This window comes from Hypanus sabinus, chromosome 1 (genome assembly GCF_030144855.1).
Source record: "Hypanus sabinus isolate sHypSab1 chromosome 1, sHypSab1.hap1, whole genome shotgun sequence".
NCBI classification, from domain to species: domain Eukaryota; kingdom Metazoa; phylum Chordata; class Chondrichthyes; order Myliobatiformes; family Dasyatidae; genus Hypanus; species Hypanus sabinus.
Window position 1 is genome coordinate 183,105,444 of NC_082706.1, and position 17,122 is coordinate 183,122,565.

Sequence of the window (17,122 nt, forward strand, 5' to 3'; positions counted from 1 at the left end):
CTCCAGGTCACCAGCACTTTCTGTTTAAAGATTTTTCTCTATTTCCCTTCTAATGTTTCTACTAATTACTTTAAAATCTATAAATCCTTAGATTTTGACTCCTCTGCAAAGAGAAACAGGTCCACCTTCTCTTTTATGTATCCCAGCCCATCAAAATGTTATCCATTTAAATTAAGTCTCCCTGCAACCTTTTCTGTTTGAAAGAAAACAACATTAACTTATCCAATCTTCCATCAAAGCAATAACTTTACACTCCTGGCAGCAGCTTTGAAAATCTCTACTGCTTCTCTGTTGAAATCTCAAGCTGCAACCTTACCTGTGCCATGCACAGTACTGGCAAAATGTCACTGCTTTTAAATTCCAACCCTTGCATAATGAACGATAACAATTTGTGTGCTTTTTTTAAAATCAACTTGTCAGCTGGTTCTTCTGCTGTTAGTGACCTGAGCAGAAACACTGCAAGATTTCTTTGTTCCTCTACACATACTCAACTTCCTGCCGTTCATTGCAATCTGAAATATGAAAGGATGTAAGTTTACCATTTTATTTTATTGCTCCTTTTTATCTGCCTTTAGTTTGTTGAACAGTTGTGGAAATATTTTTGCTTGCATCTTATTGTTTGCATATGACCTATCAGCATGCCTTGTACTTCCTTTTATCACTCTCCTTCCCTTTGTCTAGGCGTATTCTTTATATGGTTCTTCTTCACAGAAACTTTCTAACTTTGAAACTTTTTCTGCAACCCCAATTAACCCCTGAGTAAGGCATTTAAACTTATTCCAAATCTTTTGTCATTCTGCAATTAATTGTAGGTTTTTCGTATCTTTTGGCTCTAACAATTTAAAGTTTATAACGTTGTTTATTCCCAGACCTTCAATTTGCAGGTCCTCTCTTGCTGACCTTTTAGTTCTTTTCAGCTACGTGACTGCTCTTTCTCTTCAAAGATTTTCACAGAGTTTCTTCGGTTCCTGCTCAATATCCATTTCTCCCCATTGTAAAGTATTCAGAGACATTTATAAGTTATTAAATACTTCATATGCACTCATTGTCTTGAATTTCCCTAACTGTTACATTTCTGACAGTGTTATGTGAACTCTGCCCTTCAATGGTCAGTCAAGGTTAATTGTATGTACTTTGCTGATCAGGTGACTGAGCAAAGTGCTGGTTTCAACAGGTTATTCATGTTAACTGAAAGACTTAAGTAGGAAAAAATGCAAAGAGGATTTACAATGAAAGTTTCCTTTTGTTATTCTTTCCCTTAGAAGTAATCAGCTGTAATGAAAGGAGTACTGAAATTAGTGCAGCATTGTGTTCTTATCCACTGATTGTTTTAAATGTTTCTCTGTTCTGTAATACCTAGTTTTTTTTCTCTCTGAGCAATCAGCTTTACAACACTTTAAGTGGGCAGATAGCATTAATGCAACTGGGATCAGTAATAGATGGGTTTCAGCCCAAAAGGTCGACTGCTTATTCCCCTTCATAGATACTGCCTAACCTGCTGAGTTCCTCCAGCATTTTGTGTGTGTTGCTCCGCATTTCCAGCATCTGCAGAATCTCTTTTGTGTTTACGATATTATTGTAAATATGGCATGTGTTAAAGCAGCACTTCAATACACCACAACCCAAAACATTCTGCTGCTGTTTGTGGAATTCAATGTTCCAATTACAAATGTTGGTCAGTTCTGTTTTGCTCAGTTAGAGGATTACGAGTAGAAATAAAATCTATGATCTTGAACTCCTGACCTCACATCTACCTTGTTATGATAGAGACAGAGGCATAGAACACCAAAGCACAGAAACAGGCCCCGTTGACCCATCTAGTCCATGCCAAACTATTAACCTGCCTAATCTCATCAATATGCACCTGGACCATTGTTTTCCATTTCCCTCCTATCCACGTACTTATCCAAATTTCTCGTAAACATTGACCCTGCATCCACCATTTCCACTGGCAACTTGTTCCACACTCTTACCACCCCTCATGTTCCCCTTAAATATTTCACCTTTCACTCTTCACCTATAACCTCTAGTTCTAGTCTCACCCAACCTCAGTGGAGATTTTTGTGTGCCTCTATCAAATCTCCCGTCATTCGCCCACACTCTAGGGTAGTGGACTGCAACCTTTTTAAGCCCAATATCCCCTACCTCGGCCTTAGTGAAAGGCAAGATCGACCTACTAAATCAATTAGTCACACACATGCGCCCCGGGCAGAAAAGACTGGAAGTAAAATCCCGCAATCTGGAAGTAAAAATAATGTATATACACCCGGGGTCACCTCCCTTTTTTGCACCGCGGACTGGTTTAATATTGACAATACTCTTGTGGATCGGTCGACCGGGGGGGGGGGATGTTAAACACGACCGGAATACAGCGATACTCGAAGCAGGTTCCTTATGTCCAGTTTATTCCGCAATTTAGTTTACGTGGCTCTCAGCACTTAGCTTCTGTCCCGCTTGCTCATGTATTTTCCACTCAAAAAACTCAACGGATTTGTCTTTAAGTGCAGGGTGCTTGGACTCAGGGTACCAAAGCAGATTTGAGGGCTTCATTAGACAGCCTCCGGGCCCAAACTCCAGCCTCCCACCTGCCACCAGATGCCTTGGTCAGGTGCGGCTGGTTGTGGGTGGGATGAGAGGACAAGGTGAGAGCCGGAAGTTTCCGTACCGGGGCCGAGGCAGTAGCAGTCTGGAGAGACTGACCGACCGAGTGAAGAGTGCAACAGGGTGCGCACCCGCGCCCCCCCCCCCCCGTAGGATCTATCGGCCGACAAAAGTTTGTCTCGAGGGATGACTTTCAGTAGATCGCAGCGAGGTAGCTGCTCTGCTACTTACGAAACCCTGAGCCCGAATTAGGTCATCTGCGAATATTTTAGCATCGGGTTCCCCACGAACATTCGGTGTGCTAAGCAGGTTTGGGGCAGCGCCCATCTGTCCACACTCCAGGCCAGGTGACCAGTTACCCGAGGCCAACCAGTGATCCCTGGCGCAGGACTATCAGTGCGTTTAGGCAACTGATGACCTCGTGTGCGTTCAAGTTCAACAGTGGGCATGAAAGGGATTGAGGAAAGGGGCAGCTGATTCATACTGTTTCATATCACCAAATCATATCGTTTCCTCGCGGCCCGGTAGTTGGGGACCACTGAAGTACACTGTAGTGCATGGCGGGGGAGATGCACATTGGGCACAAAGAATGGAACTAAAACCCCACAACCTGGAAACAATCTCTCAACAGTATTTGTGTATTTATTTTCCTTATTTTCCGGGATCTACTGGGAAAATCTTAAAGATCAACCAGTCGATCACGATCGACGGGTTGGCGACCACTTCTCTAGGGAATAAAGGGAATAAACTTAATTCAACTTTTTCCTGTCACTCAGGTCCCAGCAACATCCTTGTAAATTTTCTCTGCATTCTTTCAATCTTATTGATATCTTTCCTATGAGTAGGTGATTAGAACTGCACACGATCCTACAAATTAGGCCTCACCAACACCTTCAGCATAACTTTCCAATTCCTGTACTCAACATTTGATCTTGCAACCTACTGTTCAGCCACACTGCATTTTCTCTTTTCACTGTTACACTTAATTCTGCATTTTATTGCTTCATAAAATTGCACTGTGTAATGATTTCATTTGAATGAACAGTATGCAAGATAAGCTTTTCACTGTATATCAGTTCATGTGATAATAATAAACCAATTCCAACTGGGAAATGCAATACTTGAAAATCCAACTCTCCGCATACACAACTGAGCTAGGACATGATTTGTAATAGTTTAACCCCCTCCGAATTGTAGTCATCAGTGACTCGAAACAATGCATGAGGGAAATGTGGAAGACAAAAGACATGAATAGCAGCCATCAATTTAAGTTGAAAAGCACAGTAACTGCAGACGTTAAAATCTAAAATAAAAACAGAAATACAGAGCAGGTCAGGCTGCATCTACGGGATGAAAGGCAAGTTAACATTTCAGGTCAACCTTTCATTAAATTTATTTTATTTCTCTTTCTGCAGATATGGTCTGACCTGCTAAGTGTTCCCAGCATTCTCTCTTTATATTAGTCAAGCTAAGGTTGCTTGATCTGCTCATTACGTACACAATTACATTACACATACTGTTGACATTGGCAATGTGAAGATGTATTATCTAACATGCAGCTGCCTGATATTTGCTACCATGTACGTCAAGCAGCCATACTGAGGCTCTATTAATCTTTAGTGCTGCCTGCTCTTCAGTTACCAACTACAAGATCAGTAAAGTTGTTCCTCTACTTCCTTGCTCTCTTGTCATGCAAGGAAAGGCAGATGAGATCCATGAGGGAGAATGCTAGTTTTCACAGGTTGATTGGGGAGAACTTCAAGGTGACTCTGAGGAAGCAGCCTCCCACACTAAGGACAAGCATACTTATTCATGGAGGCTTGGGTAGATGCAGATTTGAGGAAGTGCAGAGACAGAAAGAGATGGTGCTTTGTAAGGAAAACTGGAGTGGGATGTGTGTGTCACATTGTAAGGAGACCAATGCTGCCTCTGTTCCTGTCGTGTATCTATTTAACCACCTCGTGCAATGAATCCTGCTGATCAATCATGCCTCCAGTCATATCTTCCCAGTGTCCCTTACAGACTTCTTCCTTTCACAGCTGAAAGAAAGTCCTAACAAATCCCACCACCATATCCAGGAAGGTAAAGGAAAAGTGAGGCTGGACTCCTTTCCACGGTAAGAATTCTTCTTTACAGCTCCTAACGTTTCAGCTCACTTACAAAAAGGAAGATATTTCATACACTGAAAATAAACAGATGACAGAAATGCTCAGCCAGAAGGCACCGTACCTAGTGAACTGTTTTGATGAAAGGTCACTGGCCTGAAATGATTTATGCACAGATTCTAAATGGCTTCTTCAATGTTTCCAAGATTGTCTATTTTTGTTTCAAAGTAAATGCTGGCTGTGCCTCTTAAATACTTAGTTTGTTGGATGTGGACTATTGTCATGCATGCTGATACTCACTGTACAGGAATCAGAATCTGGTTTAATATCACCAGCATGTGCCATGAAATCTGAATCCCAAGAATCAGATGTTAATAAAGAGAATATCTTAATTCAGTTGCCCAGGTAAGTCAGCAGAGCAACTGATATTCATATGGATATTTAACAAAATGTGCTTTTGATGGCAGCTTGGGGATTTTATTCTCAACTTTGGTGGATGCCAGATGCAAAGTGTCACTGATTACAAGAAGCAGAAGTGACTCATTAGTATAGGTCAAAGAGCTTTGTAAGATTTACACCATCGTAATAGTTATGTTTCATTGGAACTCATCATCCAGTTTTTGCAAAAGCTGATCAGAAACATTTTCCTCTGATGGGGAAGAATGTCATTCTATTTTTAGATATAAACACCTACCTCAAAATTGACTGGCAAGTTTCGCTTCAAAGCAATCTCAAACACCAAGCTGATTTCGGACTTGTTTATATCTTCATCCTCTTCTCCTTCTTTTGAAATTTCATCAGTCTACAGTATGAAAAAATAAAAAAGTTATGTCATTGTTTCCTGTGCTTTATCTTAAAAAAATATGAGGGTAAAATTTACTTAGTGTAAATGACTGCTGATGCAAACCAAAATTTTACACCACTGCCCCCCGCTGACATCCTGTTAAATTCCAGCTTTTGCTGATCCAAATATGCAAGTTACTAATATAAAGAAAAAATCCTGGGAACACTACAGAAATAATGAATAAGTTGTACCTTTATTACCTTCCTGTGCGTGCTCAGTAAGTAGATCCCAACATTTCTAAAAATGTTGAATGTGATTTTCTAATCCAACCAGATACACTAGTGTGGAACTAAGTATGTGCTGTACTGACAGTGGCAATATCATTTTGAATTAACACACAGGATGTTATATAGGAGTCTGCAATTGAAACTAGTCAACATTTCTAATATGAACAGGAACTATGATTACTTTGTGTTTTCCAACACTAACAGTCAAACCAAAAAGAGAACATTAGAAACAAGTCATTCTGTTCTTCCAACACCATTTCACAAAATCATGCTTGAATCACAGCAAAGAGAAAAGCTGCAGATGTTGGAAATCCGAGCAACACACACAAAATGCTGGAGGAACTCAGCAGGCCAAGCAGCATCTATGGAAAAGAGTTTGTTGAGTTCCTCCAGCATTTTGTATGTATTGCACTGCTTGGGTCAACTCCAGTTTCCTACTTAACTCTCATGCCCCCTCTTTTGCCATTAGTCCTAAAATTTATCTCAGCCTTGAATGTATTTAACTCAGCATCACTGCTCTTCAGAATAAAAAAATTCTGAAGATTCACGACACCCAGAGAAGAAAATTTCGTGAAGCTTCAGTCTTAAATGTTTGTCTCCATATCCTGAGATTATGTCCCCTAACTGCAAGTTTACCTCCTTCCAGGGAAAGGATCATTACAGCATCTAATGTGTTAAGCCACCTCAGAATCTTATGTTTTTAAAAGACCATGTTTTATTCTTCTAAAATAGTAAATATTAGCTTTATTTGTCACATGCATGTTAAAACACAGTGATATGTGTCATCTGTGTCAAATCATCAAGGATTGTGCTGGGCTTCCGACACCAACAGACCATGCCCAAAACTCACTAACCCTAACCCAAATATCTTTGGAACGTGGAAGGAAACCGGAGCACCCAGAGGAAACACATGCAGTCAAAGGGAGAACATACAGACTCCTCACAGAAAGCAGCAGGAACTATATTAATGTTACACTAACTAGTATACTACCATACTGCCTAATTGAGCCTTCAGTAAAGGTCAATTGTTCTTCTCAGCAACTCTTTCACTCACATTTATTGAGCCAAGGAAAGTACACCTCTCATTAAATGGCCTTGAATTTAACCAATCATAGCTGGACAAAGGCGTTCCCATTTTTGAGCTCCATTCCTCACAAAGTGGCCAGCATTCCATTTGCCTTCCTAAGCTCCATGCCAATTTGGTCTTTTTTGCACCATGATATCCAGCTCCCTCTACATACTCACATTCATTAGTTAAAGACTATTAGTTAATTATTATACAGCTTCTTCATTCCTTTTGAGATATAGTTACAGCTATACAAGCTTGGTCAGACCCCACTTGGAGAACTGTGTTCAGTTCTGGTCAGCTCACTACAGGAAGGATGTGGATACTATAGAGAGAGTCCAGCGGAAATCTACAAGGATGTTGCCTGGATTGGAGGGCATACCTCATGAGAATAGGTTGAATGTACTTGGCCTTTTCTCCTTGGAGCGATGGAGGACGAGAGGTGACCTGATAGAGGTATATAAGATGATAAGGGGCATTGATGATGTGGATAGCTAGGGGCTTTTTCCCAGGGCTGAAATGGCTAACATGAGAGGGCATAGTTTTAAGGTGCTTGGAAATGGGTACCGAGTGGATAACAGGGGTAATTTTTTTGGGGGGTTTTTTGTGTGTTTTTTTTTAAACACACAGAGCAGTGGGTGCATGGAATGCACTGCTAGTAGCGGTGGTGGAAGTGGATACAACAGGATCTTTAAGAGCCTCTTAGATAGGTACACAGAGCTTAGAAAACTAGAGGGCTATGCACTAGGGAAATTCTAGGTAGTATCTAGAGAAGGTTACATGGTAGGCACAACATTGTGGCCCAAAAGGCCTGTAATATGCTGTAGATTTCTATGTTCTGTATCATCGTGGCTATCTCTCGAAGGCAAGGATGATGGTCTTCGTTCCGTTTCCAGAGCAAAGACGCCTGTGCATGTATTTGTTTAATGTGTACTTGATGTTGTATTCCAAGAAGCACACGATACTTCACAAATCAACCAACTGATTCCAACGGCATGGAAACCACGACAATTGGAGCTGATGGATTTGTTGCAGCCTTCATAGCCATTGAGTTTGAAGTAACTTCGTCCGTCTGTTCCACTGTTGAGGTCTTGGTTAGATTGTTCTTTGTCAGGGTCCTCACTCTTAACCTTACCACCACGTGTGACCCTACCAGGAGCGTAGCTCCAGACGGCATCGCTCTCGGGATCTCAGGACCACACACGCTTCTCCACCATGACAAGGTGACAATCCACGGAGAAGTATGTTCTATATATGGATCTGATGAAGCAGTAGGGAACTTTGAGTCTTCAGATAAGGAAGTCAACAATTACTAAACACATTTTATTTGGAAGATGACTAAATCTTCATTTAGGAACTGACTGCTGGAAACATAACTACTAAAGGCAGAGGCCATTACGTTTTGCAACTACCAGGCATCACACTTAAAAAATCCAGAGAATTTATTCACCATTTCTCATCTTTATTCATTATAAGATTTTACAATTTACCTGAAATTGTGCCTATTTTTAAACTCCAAATATGTTTACTTTCAAAAGTTTTTTCAATGTGTTTTCTGGCTATTTGTTAAATTAGGCAACATACCAAAAACGCTGGAGGAACTTAGCAGTCAGGCAGCATTCATGGAGCCAAATGAACATTTAATATTCCTCCTGATGTGGGCCTCAGCCCAAAACATGGACTGTTTGTTTATCTCCATGGATGCTGCCTCACCTGCGGAGTTGTTGCAGCATTTTGTGTATGTTGCTCTAGATTTCTAGCATCTCTTGTGTTGCTAAATGAGGCACTGTCCTGATCGGTTTGCCTTATTCATTATTCCATTCACTTTTGCAGGAAAACATGACTGCTTCCATTTGACATCTCCACATTTGACTAAATATGGAACACAAAATGAATACAAATGATAATCAAGAGAAATTCTCCAGCTCTGGGGCATAGAGTACCAGGACTCCTACACACAAGGACCATGATCTGAAAAAAAATTCTAAGAGAAAAGTAAGTTGGCTGTTGCACAACTACACAGAACAGAATAAATCCAAGTGCAAGTCAAGAGGAACTAATCCAAGAAAATGAACATAAAATTATAGTTTTAAAAATTGTCAAAATGCTGTCACTACTATGTATGTAGTTGAGTTTAATTACACGACATGGTAGTTGCACAATAAGTGGACCTAACCTATTTGGTAAAGTCTGCAAGAAGCACTGTAGTTGCTGCTAACACAACTGTTTACAAATACAGGGACACATTTTTTCCCTCAACCTTGTTGCATTTCAAACTCTCAATCAAACCAAACAGATGAACATGTAGTTTTGGGTGACCAGGAAGTTCTAATTGGTGTCATTAGCATTCTGGGCCAGTGACTTCAGCTGGAAAAAGTATAATTGTATTATTTCAGTGGGGAAATCAGTGACAAGGTGAGGGTTATTGTCCATCCCTGATTGTCCTGGCTGTTGTAATTGTAGGGCCTGCTAGGTAATTTCAGAGGACACTGAAAAGTCAACCATTTTGTTAGATGTGGAGTCATATGTAGACCAGAAAAGGCAAAGGCAGCAGATTTTCTCCCATGCATGTTATGAGAACTGTTCGAAAATATAGCAATTTACCAATGACTAGATTTAAAATAAATTAAATTCTTCAGTTCTCTGGACTGTAAGCCTGGGTCTCTGGCAAGTGACATTTATTATGCATATTTATTCCCCTGAGAGAATGGTTTACTTTAACGAAAAACGCTCTCCCTATACCCCCTTAAAATCAAATATCCAGTCATTCACATTACTGTTAAACAAAAATGTGCCTTTAAGCCAAACAATGTTGGAGGCTGGCAAGAAGTCACAGTGGAAGGGAGTAGGGGTCACTATAATCTGTGGAACTCATCCTCTAAAAAGTGACTGCTTCAAAAGGTGAGCAGGAAGAAAATATCACTTCAAAGAATGCTATTCTTTGATACCATGCAAAGAAAACCTTGGGCATGATCTTTGTTCTGTACTGATTGTATCAGTAATTAGTTGCTTAATTCTCCTCCTGAGAGCTAAGATTGAAAATCTTCATACTAAAGTTTGTCAGAAGAACAGCAGGCCGTAGTTTCTGGTGGTAAGGTTTCAGAAACATATAGCTTCAATAGAGTTGCTGGAGATTAAAAAGCAAGAGAGACAAGGGAATATGGTGGCATGTCAATAATACTACTGATTCCCCCAGAGCTGAGTGCTTTCATGATGCTGGCGTCAAAGATAGGCAAAATATTTTTAACAACTGTTGCATAATTTAACTTCTTTTAGCTGATACTGACAGCAAGACACTAGTATCTGGCTTCTGAAGATTCGTAGCTAGCTATTGCAATGTACTGAGCAATGATGTTATTTTAACAGACATCACACCTTTTTTTATACTCTACTCCAGAGGAGTTATACAATTTTGAATGTTTACTGCTGATTAACAAGCTACTTTACAACTCCAGCCAAAAATGTCTTCAATCACCTAATTTACTCAGCACACAGCATATTGTTAATGCACACAGTCTTCTTTGGTGGCATATTTGCTGCAAGGTATGTTGAAACTTCTTTTAAAAGAAAGATAACCATCTAGTCATCTGTTGAGCAATATGAACAAAAATGTGTGTGTAGCTGTTAGAATAATAACTTGTTTTTAAAGACAATATTAAATGATTAAATAAAGCTGATGAGATTACAGTAATGCTATTATAAAAATATTAATACATCTCAGATAGTACAGCACAGTGTTACCAACTGGCAGGACAATTAAATGAAAGCAATTAATAGATTTGGATACAAGAAATACAATTAAAAATTACACATGGCCTTGTTATTTCAGATACTAATTATTCAATATGTCAAACCTGAGACTACATTTGATGGCATATTCTGATTCTCAAATGAACTTAGCTTGCTGGATATACTCAAGGAGAAAATGCATATTTCTAACCACGTCAGCAGGTTTGTGCTGGCGGAAGAACTAACTGATGTAGTTTCAGAACAAATTATGGACATGCACCTGGACCATAGCCCTCCATACTCCTACCATCCATATACCTATCCAAACTTCTCTTGAATGTTGAAATCAAGCTTGCATGCATTACTTGCACTGGCAGATCATTCCACACTCTCACAACCCTCTGAGTGAGGTTTCCCTTCATGCTCCTTCAAAGAATTCCACCAGATTTATCAGGCAAGATTTCCCCTTAAAGAAACCATAATGACTTTGGCCTATTTTAGCACATGCCTTGAAATATTCCATAACCTCCAGTCAAGATGGCACCAGTGAAAACGTTTTCTTGAGCAACAACTTTCAGATAGCCAATCTCTTCAATTACTTCACTTTCTCTACATCTTCAGCTTGTTCTTTTTGTCTTGACTGTGTTACAGAAACTGTTGGAGCCTGTGATATGCAGTTTGGAATTCAATCGAATGACCTAGCAAGAACACAAGCTGCTTTGTAGAAAAGATCAGAGAAGAGGTGGGGAGTCATGAACAAGTCTATTTCGAAGTGTCAAGGAAGATGTGAATGCAGAGGAGGTCAGCTGTCACTCTCAACGGAGGCCACGGGCTCAGTAGCCGGGTCTCTAGTGTTTGTGTTTGGACCCGGCGTGGTGGTCGCTCTTCGTGGAAGGACTAAGTACGTGCAGCCACTCTCCTTCAAAGCTGATGAGAGAAGTTTTCGATATGCTAAGATTTATGTGAATATTGGACTCTACTTTCTATTGGTCTCCTTCAGTTTTCCGTGCTTTCTTGCTTGTCACTGATTGGCAGCTGGGCGAATTATTACTTTTTATGCGAGGAAGAAGTTGGGAATTTGGCATCCGATATTCTTATTGGTGTTTTTCTGTGTGGGTGAATCTGTTAGTTCTTGTGTGACAGAGAAGGGTTTGGGGTTTCGATGCTATTGTCGCTGTTGTTCTCTGCAAGGAAGGGGTTAAGGGATTTTATGCCATCATTACTGTTTTTTGTGAGAGTATTGGGGCTTTGGGGTTTATGAGGGTGACTGGTTAGTTTTTTTGTGTGAGATAGGTACAGGGGATTTTGGCGTTTGTAAGTTTTGTTTCTGTATTGTTGTGGAGGAGTGATGGCTTTTCTTTTCAACAACTCACATGGGTTTTCTGTATTTCATGCCTATCTGGAAAAGACAAATATCAGAGTTGTATTTTATATGCATACCTTGACAATAAAACCCACCTTTGAACCTCATCCTTAATAAATGACTCCAACATCTTCTCAACCACAGAAGTCAGGTCTATAATTTCCTTTCCTCTGTGCCCTCTCTTCTTAAAATCTGCAGTGACATTTGCAATTTCCCTCACCTTAATGATTCTTGAAAGATCATTACTAATGCCTCCACAATCTCTTCAACTACCTCTTTCAGAACCCTGGGTGATTAATCTACCTTCGTAACTTTCACCTTCCAAAGTACCTTCTCCTTAGAACAATGATACTCACTTCTAGCCTACTGCTAGTGTCTTTCATAGTGAAGATTGACAGAAAATAGTTATAAACTTCCCCCACTATTAAATTTGGCTCCCATTACTACCTCTCCAGTGACATTTTCCAGCAATCTAATACCCACTCTCACCTCTCTTTTACATATTGAAAAAGCTTTTAGTATCCTCTTTGATATTATTGGTTAGCTTCCATTCATATTTCATCTTTTCTCCCCTTATGGCTTTTTGGTTGTTTTTAATTGTTTCCTTAAAAAGCTTCCCAAACATGTAACACCCCACTAATTTTTGCTATATTATATGCTCTCTCTTTTGCTTTTATGCTGTCTTTGACTTCCCTTATCAGCCACGGTTGTTTTATCCTCCATTTAGAATACTTCATCTTTGAGATATATCTATCCTGTGCCATCTAAATTGTTACTAGAAACTTCAGCCATATTTTTTCTGCCATCATCCCTGTTACTGTACCCTTCGAATCAGCTTAGTCCAGCTCCTCTCTCATGCCTCTTTAATTCCCTTTACTCTACTGTAACACTGACACATTTAGCTTTACCCTCTCCCTCTCAAACTGCAGGGAGAATTCTATCACTGCTTCCTAAGGGTTCTTTTACCTTAAGCTTCTTAATCAAATTTGGTTCATAACACAGCACCCAGTCCAGAACTGTCTTTCCCCAAGGGGGGCTGAACCACAAGCTGCTCTTAAAAAGCCTCTTGGGATCCAGCACCAAGATGATTTTCTATCTCCTATTGAAACTTGCACTTCACATCCTGGCTACAATATGGAGGCCTGTATATAACACCCAGAATATTTTTACCTTTGCTGTTTCTTAACTCTGTCCACAAGAATTACAAATCTTCCAATCCTATGTCACTTCTTTCTAAAGATTTGATTTCATTTTTTTTAAACCAACAGAGCCACCTCTGCCTGCCTGCTTGTCCTTTCGAAACAATGTGTATCCTTGGATGTTAAGCTTCCAACCACAATCTTCCTTCAGCCACAACTCAGAGATCCATATCATACCTACCAATCTCTAACTGCACTACAAGATCATCTACCTCATTCGATGCATTCAAATATAACACCTTCAGTCCTATTTTCATCATCCTTTTTGAGTTTGGCCCCTCGTTATACCTTAACCCCTTGCTATACTTTAATCCATTCCAGTGACTACAATTTTGCTCTATCATCTGCCGTGTCTTGCCTCACAGACTTGCTACAAACTGCATCTAGTTGCATACCAACTGCTCCATCCTCAGCCCTATTCCCATTTCCCATCCCTCCTGCCAAATTAGTTTAAACCCTCACCAACAGCTTTCGCAAACCTGTCCGAGAGGATTATTAGTTCTCCCTTGAGTTGAAGTGCAACCCGTCTTTTTCTACACAGGTCGTAGCTTCCCCAGAACAGATTCCAATGATCCAGAATTCTGAAACCCTGTCCCCTGCCACCTGCCAACTCCTCAGCCACACATTCATCTGCCAAATCATCCTATTCTTATTCATCTTCGCTGGCACATGGCACAGGCAGCAATTCAGATTACTGCTCTGGAGGTCCTGCTTTTCAGCTTTCCACCGAGCTCCCGAGATTCTCTCTTCAGGAACTCTTCCCTTTTCCTATGTTGTTGCTACCAATACGCATCATGATTTGTCATTGTTCACCCTCCCCCTTTGGAACACTGTGGACCCGATGTGAGACATCCCTGACCCAGGCACCTAAGAGGCAAAATAACACCAGGGTGTCTTTTCACATGCAAAGAATCTTCTACCTGGTTCTCTGACTATGGAATCACCTACCACTACTGCACTCCTCCCCTTTCCCTTCTGAGCCACAGAGCAAGACTCAGAGATCTGCTCACTGTGGCTTCTCCCTGATAGGTTAATTGCCCATACTGTACCCAAAGCAGTATACTTATTATTGAGGGGAACGGCTACAAAGGTATCTGCCTATTCCCTTCCTCTCTCCTGGCAGTCACCCAGGTTCTTGCCTCCAAAGGAAATAACCCAACTCCAATAAACCTCTCTGCCAAGGTAACGAGGCCTACTTTGTCCTTATTATTCAAACCTCATGTAATTTTGTAAACCTGTTTTAAGTCACTTTCAGCCACATGGCAAAAAGAATCACAGCCTCAAAGATCTCCATGTATTACAAAAACTCTGTATAGTCACCATGATGATTTTCTCTCCAGAGAAGTGCTCCATTATCACATCCTTCCTATAATGCCAATAATGATTCTGTCCCACTGCCAGTAAAGTATACAAGGTGACATAGCAGTGCATGCTCTTCCAATGGCTGCGTAAGTTTTCTCCAGATGCTCTGGTTTCCCATCACATCCCAATGTTGTGTAGGTTAATTGGTCACAGTGGGTTAATTGGTGATTGGTCACAATGGTTAATAGGTGATAGAACCTAGGGACGTTGAAAAGGATATGGGGAAATTGAAAAATGGGATTAAAGTAGGATTAGTAGAAACTGAGGGCCAGATGGTCAGCACGGTCTAGATGAAGCAAGGAGATGCTTCTGTGCACTTTCTCTCTGATTCTATGACAATATTTCTAACCATATTATCCATACATACTTCCAAGATGGCAACGTGACACAGCTTGCAGCGGCCACTATGGAGCTGGTTATCTGTTATTTGTGAAGTGGGGTGCCGTGCGCAATCATAATCGATTGAAAACGGACGTGGGAGCACGGAGGAACATCGGGAAATCTCCAGGAAGACCGTCTTCGTTGCTGTTGCTGCCGTGATCCGGGACTCTGCTGGGAAGAACAGGACCCCAGCCCACGGGGTTGCGTTGCCGATGGCCGTTGGCGGGGCCGTCTTAATACGCTTGGCAAAGGATGGTGCTCTGAGAAGCTGTGCCGGAGGGGATGGTCATCGGCTCGGAGGTTCGACAGACTCGGAGTCTGCTGCGGTCAGATCGCTTTCGGTGTGTGCTGCGTCTGCGAGGCTGAGTTCAACGGAGCTTTCATTGTGTGCTGTGTCTGCGAGGCTGAGTCGGGCAGCAACGTGGAAGTCCATAGTGGGGGTATTCCCTTCTGCTGCCAGCGTGGGATGGCGAGTCTGTCAGGACCCTGGGGACTTGTGGAAACTGTGTGGAGATTTCTTTTGAACTGATAGTCCTTTAACATCTTTGGACTATTTTTACTGTGCCCATAGTCTTTTTTTTTTTATCAATTATGCTATTGTTTGCAGTTGTAATTATGTGGTTTTGTGCAGGTCTTGTAGCTTTAGTTTTTGGTCTTGTTTGTCTGGTGGATTTGGAGCTCCTTTCCGGGGGACGCGGTAAGACGGTAGCGCGATATTAATACACAGCAGTCTCTCCGGACTCTGGATTGGGGATTGCCAAATGTTATGTGGATTTTCTAGTGTAGTCTGTTTTGTCATATGCTTTTGTGTTATCATTCTGGAGGAACATTGTCTCATTTTTTTAACTGCATTGCATTTGTGGTTTCTAAATGACAATAAACTGAACCTGAATTTGAATTTGGCCTGCTAACTTCAGATATATGCACTTAAATATCCTAGAATGTCCCTGCACTTCTTGATATAGAACGTTAAAGCACAGTACAAGTCGTTCAGCCCACATATCTAATTTTTGCACAGTGTATACCCTTGTTACATTATGATATACTTCTCCAAACTGAATTCCGTTTGGCCCTTTTGTCCACCTGATACTTCATAGCAGTCTTAAACTTTCTTCTTCACTGTCAACCACATAACCAGTTTTGCTATCATCTGCATATTTATTCATTATGCCACTGGCATTAAAAACAAATTATAGACGTACAACAAATCAGTGATATATACTAAAAGCAATGGAGCCAGTATTGTATCCCAAGGACCCTTCTTTGCATACACACATCCTATTAAACAACATTCTTCAATGTCTGCTACTGAGCCAATCTTGGATCCAACTTGACAATTCGCCTCGGATTTTATTTCTCAGAGCAGTCTGTCTTACTAGACTTTGTTTAAAATCTCTAATCATTTAAATGGAGCCCAGAACATTAGTCTGTTGCACTTATGGGAAGATATCTACCAGCTGTACATAAGGTAGTGCCAACATGATAGCAACTTTTCTTCCAGATTCCGACACCCAGAGATTGGCTCCCAGGATTGTCTGACATGCTGGCACCCAGTATAATAACCACCACCTAGAACCAACCAGGGCAACACAGCGTCTGTCCCAGAAATGAGAATAGTAAATAGTGTATTTGTAACTCTACTTCCCCCGATCGGAATCCTTCCATATATGCCTTGAATAATCACTAAAAGTTAGCATTTATGAAACATTAAATTTTGAGATCTGATCTCTCAGACTTCAAGATCTGCTTGAAAAGTCCAGAGCTGGTAATTTTCCCCAATTAGGTCTAACAGTAGTATCCAATACTAATTTAAAAATGAGAAAAAACATCTGCAGAATCTTTATATATCCCTTATATAAACATTTACATATTAAACACTGATATTCTTAACATTTATCCTGCTGAATAAACAGGAACTCTACATGACGAAAACTGATTCTAGCATTTAATCAAAGCACTTTCATGCTGTCTGTTTACACACAATGAAAATGTTTTCACGCATCCCACATCAATGTCTTTCCAGCACATTAAATTCTCAATTACCCTGCAAAAAATCACTTTTTGCAACCAAGTGGTAAAATGCGTTAATGAAACTAGAATTAAGACCAAAAGATATAGGAGCAGAATTAGACCATATGGCCGATCAAGCCTGTTCCAGCATTTCATCGCGGTTGATCCATTCCCCTCTCAGCCCCAATATCCTGCCTTTTCCCCATATCCCTTCAAGCCTGACTGATTAAGAGTC

At 40.7% G+C, this 17,122-nt stretch overlaps 1 protein-coding gene and 1 long non-coding RNA gene across 9 annotated transcripts in view; one reads left to right on the forward strand and one right to left on the reverse strand.

Moving 5' to 3' along the window:
• stau2 (staufen double-stranded RNA binding protein 2) overlaps positions 1-17,122 on the reverse strand; it is a 325,427-nt gene that overhangs the window by 173,019 nt on the left and 135,286 nt on the right. For all 7 annotated transcript variants that reach the window (XR_009514472.1, XM_059982913.1, XM_059982922.1 and 4 more), the window contains one exon: positions 5,401-5,508. Coding sequence is in view for 6 of the 7 variants with exons in the window: in XM_059982913.1 (XP_059838896.1) it covers positions 5,401-5,508 (108 nt within the window). In the remaining variant the exon portion in view is untranslated. The remainder of the gene's footprint in view (positions 1-5,400; positions 5,509-17,122) is intronic.
• On the forward strand, positions 342-15,769 carry LOC132401104 (uncharacterized). 2 transcript variants are annotated; one of them, XR_009514478.1, is made up of 5 exons: positions 342-529; positions 4,641-4,717; positions 8,677-8,838; positions 11,224-11,473; positions 14,871-15,769. It is a non-coding gene; the product is annotated as an uncharacterized LOC132401104 (long non-coding RNA). The 2 variants fall into 2 exon arrangements; XR_009514476.1 differs by having other exon boundaries at positions 11,224-15,769.